Source organism: Alligator sinensis, unplaced genomic scaffold (genome assembly GCF_000455745.1).
Source record: "Alligator sinensis unplaced genomic scaffold, ASM45574v1 scaffold65_2, whole genome shotgun sequence".
NCBI classification, from domain to species: Eukaryota; Metazoa; Chordata; order Crocodylia; family Alligatoridae; genus Alligator; species Alligator sinensis.
The window spans coordinates 2470839-2479603 of NW_005842071.1; the positions used below are offsets into that span (position 1 = coordinate 2470839).

Below are 8765 nucleotides of genomic sequence, written 5' to 3' on the forward strand. Positions count from 1 at the left end.
ACTTTTCCCCTTGTTTCTGCAATTTCTAACATATAAACAAATAATATTTCACTGTTTCAACTCTTAGCTTTATAGAAGAATAAAATATTTTATGCCAAAAACACTAAAATGCAAAACAAATCTGGACTACAATGATAAAATGTTCCATTAAATTCATACTGTAGCTCTGCTAAAGGACAGATTCTAATTAATGCAATATAGATATTCATAGAGTTATTGTTATTTTATGTAAAATAGATATTTAAACAGTTGTTATTGAAATAATATTAAAGGATTTTGTAAATGGAAAAGAAAAACAAAATTATACTGAAGTTTAGTTTTAAATCAAAGCAACTGGAATTCATATATAGCACATCTATTTTAAAAGCGCAGGCTATTAATTGTAAGCAACAACTAAAAACTCCATTCAGATCTACTCCAGGGATACTAATAGGTGGAAACCTAAAATTTGACTTTCCTTATTTAATTTCTTTCCCTCATCTCAAAACATTTGATTCTTGATTAGGACTTCATTCTGAATACCAAACACAATTCCTAGTAACTTACATTCAAACAGGGGAAATAAAATTGCAAAGATCAGAGATCATGATCCTCCACTGTCAGATCCCTCATTTTCCTGTACTCTCCTCATGTTCCTTTGCTGCCATCTCTTGTTAGAACTACATTAAATAATAATTTATTTGGGGTAGGGAATGTGTTATTTTATTTGGTCTGTAAGACAACATGTACATGCATCCATATATAATGTTCATATGGCCTATTTTTTGTAAAATAATTTTTCTGCGACTGTTGTTTTTCAGTCTTAAACAGCTGTTGTTGTAAGACTCAGCAAAAGCATATCACCACACATGCCTTTCAAGTAAAGGTGGGCAGTGGATTGTTTATGGTTAGTTAAGGTAGGCAGAAAGGAGGAGGGCAAATTCCCAGTATGCTAACCAAGAAGGAAATGATCATGTGGGGTGTGAAATTTAAATTGAGCAATGTGATCAAAGCAAGAGAGAGAAGAACAGATGCTATATTTTACTCCACTCCTTCTTTACTTTATCTCACAAGTCAGTCCCTCATGCCCTGGTTGAACGCAATATATTGTAGCACTACAAATGTTTTTATAGCCCTACAAAAAGTCAGACAGACGTGTGTTCCCTGTAGCACAAAAATGTTGTTGGAATAAACAGCGACTTACCTGTAGTAGTGCTACACATTAGATGTGGATGGTGCTATACACTGGATGTGGACAAAGGATCTGCTGGTCCCCCTGCACCCCAGAGCTCTCTGCTTGCCTCCACACCCTGCTCCTAGAGTGGTGGAAGGGAGAGTAGGGTGGACAGTTAATGAGTGTCACTTGGATGCTCAGCTGTCACTGGGGATGGAGAACAGTAATCCCTGTAAGGCTCTTCACCTTTGGTTTCCTGGTTCCACTGGGGGTTTGGGGAACACAGCTGCATCCCCTAGAATCCCCAGAGGGAGGAGAGTTACAAGGCTGAGCAACCCCTTATTATGCCCCTAATTGGACAGCATGCTGCTGCATGCCTTCACAGAGATTTTGTAGTACTCTAGTTGAAGGGCTCAGCAGGGGGGGTGGGAGAATGTTGTAACAGGTTCAGGTCCCAGAGGTGGCCATGACACCCCTTGGTGGCCATGCAATTCCTGCCCTGGCTTGCACTCTAGGGGACTTCACCTCCTTTACTTAGCTGCCATGCCTTTGATGTCATTATTTGGAAAATTTTTCAGTTTTTGGCCTTTTTGACCTCCTCCCTTTTTGGTTTTGCTGAGCCCTCTAGCTCTAGTTCACTGACCGAACCAAGCTTCTGGGTTCCCAGCTTTTTGTCCGGCCTTCCAAAACCTTTGTCTATGCCCTCTCTTGAGCTGCTAAGCTTCCCTGTGTTTCTCTCTTTATCTAAGCCCCCATCATGCTGAGCTCTAGCTAAGATCTAGAGCAGAGTTGGGCCACTATTTCAGCTGGAGGGCCACTTAATGAGTTTTGGTGAGCTGTCAAGAGCCAAAAGGTTAGTCCTGCCCCTTGACAGGTGTCTTGCTCCCTAATCACCATCTTGGGACCAGAAGTCCTCCCCCTTCACCTGATCTTTGCCATTGGAAGTCCCTCCCCTTGCCCCTGGAAGTACTCCTTTAGGGAGAGGGGGGTTGCCATCTTGGAAATGGAAGAAAAAACAAATTATATACTAAAAATCTATTATAACATATTGTAATCTTATTTCAAAAAAATATTTTTCCTGATTTGTGTGTGTTTGCATAGTATATATATAGAGGTAATTGAATAATAGTTCAAAATAAAGTCTTACTCTTGTATATTTTTCAGGGGATGGGGGTGTGCGTGGTGGGTATGGTGTTTGTGGGGGCTGTGTGTGTGTATGTATTTGTATGTATGCATATGGGGTGTGGGTGTGGATGTGTGGGGTTTGTTGGGGGAGTGTGGGTAGGTGAGTATGGGGTTTGTGGGGGATGTTTGTGGGGATGTGTGTGGATGGGTATGGGGCTTGTGGGGGAGCTGTGGGTGTGTAGGGGGTTGTGGGATGTGTTGGGGGTGTGGCTAGGGTGGGTGTGGGGTATGCATGGGAGTGTGGGGGTGTGTGTGAGTGGTTATGGGGCTTGTGGGGGGATGTGGGTTTGTGGGGGATTGTGAGATGTGTTGGGGATGTGGGTAGGGGGGGGAATGGGATGAGAATGGGGGTGTGTAGGTGCATGTGTATGGTGGGGTGTGCATGTGGGCCTCCCCCTACAAACACCCCCCTATACACCCCCCTCCATTGTGCACAGCCCCTGCTGCCAGTGGCAGCAGCATTCAGCAAGCCCTTGGGATACTAATGGGCCACAGCAGATGGAGTCCCCTGGTGGTGCATGGTCCTGATGAGTCCAAGAACTGCACATGACTGGGCTGCCGGTTCTATTGCACCAGACTCACATGCAGTTCCTGGGTTCTGTGTCCGAGCCCTGCCCCACCAGGAGGAGTCCCATGCAATGAAGCCAGAAATGCAGGTCATGGGGCTTGGCCAGCATGGCAGGTCCAGGGGCGGAGCCAGAGTGGTTCCATAGTGTGGAGCTCTCTACCATTCTCCATGAACAGCATGAGGCAGTGAGCAGGGCCAGGTGACTGGCTCCATTGCACAGGGCTCCCCCTGCAGGTGTGTCGCTTGGACAGAGAACCCAGGAACTGCATGTGAGACCCAGGGAGCCCCACATGATGTAGCCAGGTAGACCCTACACCCCTGCCAGCTCAGGCTCTGTGTTCTTGATGCCCTGCCCTGGTCTCCTGCTGGCCCCAGGACATTGGTGTGGGCCCCATGCTCCTGCTTGCCACCACTTCGCTCTTGCCTGCTTGCCACTGCTTCCCCCACCAGCCTGCTGCCATCACTGTCACTTCTGTCCCCCCCTCCTACCACCATGACTTCCCCCACACCTGCCACCACCACTTCCCCCACTGCTAATGGCTGCTGCTTCCCTGCCCACCACTGCTGCTTCTATACCTGCGGGTACAGGGTCAGGGCTATTTCATAGGTGAGGGTAGGAGTGTAGCATGCATTGTCCCCATGGGAGTGAGTGGGGCTCAGCCCTATGCTAGTACAGCAGGGGCAGCCCAGGGCCAGGATGGATACCACAAATTGGTAGGCACCTGCCCATGGGCCAGATGAAATTGCCTGGTGGGCCGGATCCAGCTCACAGGCCATATTTTGCCTGCCTCTGGTCTAGAGAATACAGATCAACTTTTGTGATATGTCTCTAAAGCCATGTTTATACAGTCTCCCTGATCACTGCCAATGCAACAAGCCCAGCTCTCTCACTTCTACATACTGTGCAACTAAGCCTGACAACTTAGTTGGATATATGGCTAAGAAGTAACATTTCTTTGGCAATATCTCTTATTAGGCTAACTGTATAGTTGAGAGACATATTGGTTCAATATACAGCAAAGAGGTCTTGAGTTCTCAGGTAATCTAACAACATATACAGCGTAACTGCAAGTAGTCAGGGCCTTCTTTCTTTGGTGGTAAGTCCAGGTTAAGCGGGGAAGCAGTACAGACATGGCTTTAAGGCAATCTTTCTCAGATCTTGAATAGAGGAAGTTCCTTTCCAGTTAATTGAATTTAGAGCTTTTGCAGCACCCTTTTCCAGTACACAGAAGCCAGAACACAGGTGAGAATCTCATCCTGGCTTACAATTTGAATTAGTGTTTCAGCCAGCAATAGCTTTCCTCATAGTTAAGGAGATGATGACTCTGAGGATAAATTAAAAATTTAGAATACCTAGGATTTACAAATAAAGTTGTACTGGCAACAAAGGACCAACTCATGAGATCATCATGAATTCTAATTTATTGTACTGGATGTGAAGTTACCAATAAAATCATAAATGCAAACTTTGAGTTATGAGGGGTACTGGCCGCTTTAACACATACACACACATATACTCAGTCATTCAAACTCATGTCACTCAAACTCATATAGTAAAGTGTATAGTAGCTGCTGTATTGATTGTGAGAACACTGGTGTCAGTATATCTACCTATCTGAGGCCCTGGAGTCAGCTGTTGATGGTCAGCTTCCTTCAAGATGATGTCTTCTCCAGAAGGGGGTTGCCTGCTTGTCCTTCTGTCTCGGTAGGTCAGGTGCTGGATGAAAGAGTGCCACTGAGGGTCACGCTTCACTGCCTTTTATCCCTTTCTGAAAGACTTGTATGATCACCCAGTATCATCTTGGCTGCTCAATCCGGAGGTCGCTGTCCCACAAAGGTCTCGAGTAGTGCCTGACAGCGGTCCGTCACTCTCACTGGGGGTTCCGCCCAATGGTGTAGTTTTGGGAGTCCACACTTGACTTATTGACTTAATGTATTGTCATGGGTTACAGGAATAGTCAACAGGGTGGATGAATCAGTTCCTTGGCTTGATTAGCCTAAGATGGCTTGTAGAGTAGAGTTTTGTAATGATGAGTTCCTTAGGCTAGGCTATTGCCATTTAATTACCTACTGATCACCATACATACTCCCATTCACTGAAGGGGGACCAGCCAAATATAGCAGATTTTATCACTTTACAATTACAATTTAAATGCAGTTTTTAACAATGGTCCAGGGTGTAACTTCATTCTACAGGGAGTACATTCCTTAAGGGTTTAAAAGTATAAAATATAAAATGCCATGATAAAGATGACAAGGTTCCTTGGGTGAATTTGATATCTTTTATTAGACTAACCCAAATAGTTGGAGAATATTTATTAAGCAAGCGTTCGGGTTCAAAAACCCTTCATCAGGCTAAGGAAGTTTCAGCAGTTGGTGTTTGCTCTTCCTGGATGGAAAAGATGAGACAGATGAAATATAAAAACGCACTGTGAGAAATATATAAAAATGCAATATGAGGTAGCGAGGATCAAAGGCTACTGGGGACAGTAAGTGAGTTAGGTTAGCACCCGGATATTCTTACACTCTGAAATGGATATTTTATTTCTTTTGTGACACTGAGATTAATTGATATGTAGATATAGTTTGTAGGTTTCTCCTACAGAAAGCCACTTCAGCTTTCTGGCTTGCTCTGAGCCTTGCCACACCCATGCAATAAGTGTGCTAGGTCTCTGCCAATACTCAGAAGGAGAAAGAAATGCATAAAATGGGGTGTGGTGCGGGGGGGTGTAGGCAAGAAAGGGCTTCTGTTATATCAATGTCCAGAAGAGAAATGTACGAAGGGGGCTTTCTGCTACAGTATGGTTGAATTAACAGTGATATTTCCAAGACAAACTAATAAAAAAAGATTTAAGTGGTTTGGAAAATTCAAATCACTGTTGTGTTTGAGTGATATAAAATCAGATTTTTCTGTACCTTTACTGTCCACAGTAAGTTGTTCTATCAGTACAATTGCCTCTTTCTAGGTTGTAGAAGGCAACTCTGGGTCCTTGATAGTCATGTCAGAAGACTAAGTTAAATTATATAAATCATCTGCAATATCCCTGCATGTGATCTACAAACATTCTATATTTTAATAATAAAAGAATTTATTTCTGACCCTTATCACAGAGCTAAGCATTGTTGTCCATTGTCTTAACTATTTTCCATATATTTAGTTTCAAATATGAGAGACTATTCACAGCTGAAAAACCAATTAGCACCTCTGGTGGAACCCCATGATTATTTATGGTAATATTTAAGCACTTAATTTAATGTGATTTTTTTTTAAATGTAGAAAGCTACTTTACCATACCTTGTTCCTCTCATTCACCTATTTGGATCCAAATCTGGAAAATAACATTTTTTTTGATGTTGTAAGCTGATGTGAAAAGTTCAAGTTCCCCAAACTTTAATTTATATAATAAATGTTAATTCTTTTATGGTTCAGTCCTGCATCAAGTGTGAATGAAAGTAGAAGGAACAGTAATGAGCTACTACCAGGGCTACTGGACATGTTGCTTTATTGTCATATTTATTCAAATATAAGACAAAGTTCCCCCCCTCCATCAGCATGGTGGAAAAAAACCCGTTGTCTTATATTTGCATGCAAGGAAACCTCACAAAATACACTGTCTATCATTAAACTGCTACCAAAAGCAACATGCAGTCAGTAATGGAAACTATGAAGCTGATTAAAAGCACCCAACACTAAGCACAGTGCCGGACAAGTGTGGAAACGACCCCGAGCGCTGAAGTAAAGGGGCTCCAACAGGTGCTGCCCAGTCAGGGCGGGGTGCAGGACAGAGCCATGAGTGGATCATTTAGGTGGGGGTGCAGTGCATGGATGGGAGAAGAGTGGGCAGTGGAAGGCCAGGGCTAACAAGGCTCAGCCCCCACACATGTGGGGCAGCAGGTAGGGCTGCAAGGCAGCCTGGCCACAGGCTCCAGGTGGCTGGAGCAGGGGTGGGGAGGGGCACACACACAACCAGGATCACAGCTTGGCATTTGGATCACTGGGTGTCCAGTATGGCAGGCAATTACCAGTTGATTCTGTGAAGGGGAAGGGGCTGGGGGGCAGAGAGGTGTAGAGTGAAGCTCAAGCAATGAGGGAGGGAGTGGGGCACAGGCAGGGACAGGGATGAATGGGGCCCTGGCCAGGCTGGGTGGTGGGACAATTGGAGCCTGGGCAGCTCATCCAGAGGTGCAGGGGGGGCTCCTGTCACTGTGTGCACCCTAGGAGAGGCCCAGAGGATCTGTGCATGGGGCAGAGGTGGCTGCCGCTGTGTGCTGGGGTCTGTGGCTAGCTGCTGCTGTCCTGGAGCAGTGCAATGCTACGTGTATCCCATTGCCAGGGGCATGGCACAGCCCAGTGGTGGCAGAAATATGGCATCAAGCTGCTCCTGAGGCAACGGCAGCAGGGCACAGAGCCCAGCGTGCAGTGGAAGTCATCTCTGCCCTGCAGACAGATTTGGGGAGCATGTACTCCCTCAGCCTGTTCTAGGGTGTGCACAGTGGTGGGAGCCCCCCTGTGCCTCTGGATGAGCCACCTAGGCTCCAATTGTCCCACTACCCAGCCTAGCTGGGGTCCCATTCACCCCAGCCCCTGCCTCTGTCCTTGCGTCTGCCCCACTCTCTCCCTCACTGCTGGGGCCTCAATCTGCTTTGCCCCCAGCCCTTTCCCCTCCCTCTGCCCCTTCCTCCACAGAGTTACCTGCTGGGGTGGGGTGGAGGGTGCATGCATGTGTGTGCATGCTCAGCCCCTCCCCAAATAATTTTTTCTTCCTCCACCTATGGGCAGCTCCCACTGCTGTGTGCACTCCTGGGCAAGCATGGAGCAGGGAGTGTGCCTCCCTGGATCTGTGTGCAGGGCGAGGGCAGGCTGCTGTTGTGGGCTTTGCCCAAAGCACCAAATTTCATTGCTATGGCACTGACTGAGCATGACTATAAAAAACACGTGGTCCATATTGGGCAAACATACTGATGGGAACCTACCACAAGTCCTGAACTGCCTCTCACCTCCCTGCATGCTGGTGGGGGCAGGAACTCTGGTGGATGGGAACAGAGCTCAGCCAGGCAGGGTGGAGAGGGAAAGGAAGGGGAGGGGAGGGCCCCCCATTACACTGTGCAGGGCTCCTGGCTCCAGGCATGCAGCCCAGAGGTATGTGGGTGAGCTGGTGTGGGCAAAGGTGGCCACAGCACCCCACTCACCCCCTGACTGTCCATTTGCGGGGCTTACTGGGTGGGTGTGGCAGCTGTTCCTGGTGAGTGGGTGGCGTTCTTGGCCACAAAAATGAGATCTGGCTGACTGGTGTGTCCCTGTCCTCATTGGAGGTGGGCTGCTGCTGAAGTACCTGGGAAAGGTGGTGGGGCAGGCTGCCCGAGCTGCTGGGTGAGGTCGAGGGCACAAAGCACACCAGGACCTGGCACCAGGGTCCCAAAGTGCCCTCCCACAGAGTCCTCCTGATCCACAGCCCCTGGCACAAGCTCTGGAAGCCCACACATGCTTCAAAACACATGCTGGGCCTTGCCAGGGTCTATGGGGGCTAGGATGCTGTCCAGCTTTCACAGAGAGGGCATGGAGGTGCAGGCAGCCCTGGACCATCTGTTGTGGACCTGAACATGGACCCATTGCACCCTTAGGATCTTGGTCTTAAACTGGCACTGCTGCTTGGACCACTGGTGTCCATACTCCTATATCTGGTGGCAAGGTTCCCTCTAAGGTGCACGTGTGTGCTGCTGCGTACAACTAAACGTGTGGCCACACACAGCCTTTTCAAGGCCGTGCGCCAGGAGAGGCTGGGGCGGGAGCCTGGCATGGGCTCTGCTAGCTCTGGGGAACCACTCTGCTCCCCCGCATCAGGGCTGGGGAATGGAGCA

General features: G+C 47.4%; 1 protein-coding gene across 1 annotated transcript in view; it reads right to left on the reverse strand.

The window, feature by feature from the left end:
• Positions 1-8765, reverse strand: part of LOC102369990 (ankyrin repeat domain-containing protein 62) — a 128025-nt gene that overhangs the window by 51755 nt on the left and 67505 nt on the right. The window contains 1 exon segment of the mRNA XM_025204161.1: positions 5823-5961. Within this exon segment, the coding sequence (XP_025059946.1) occupies positions 5823-5961 (139 nt within the window).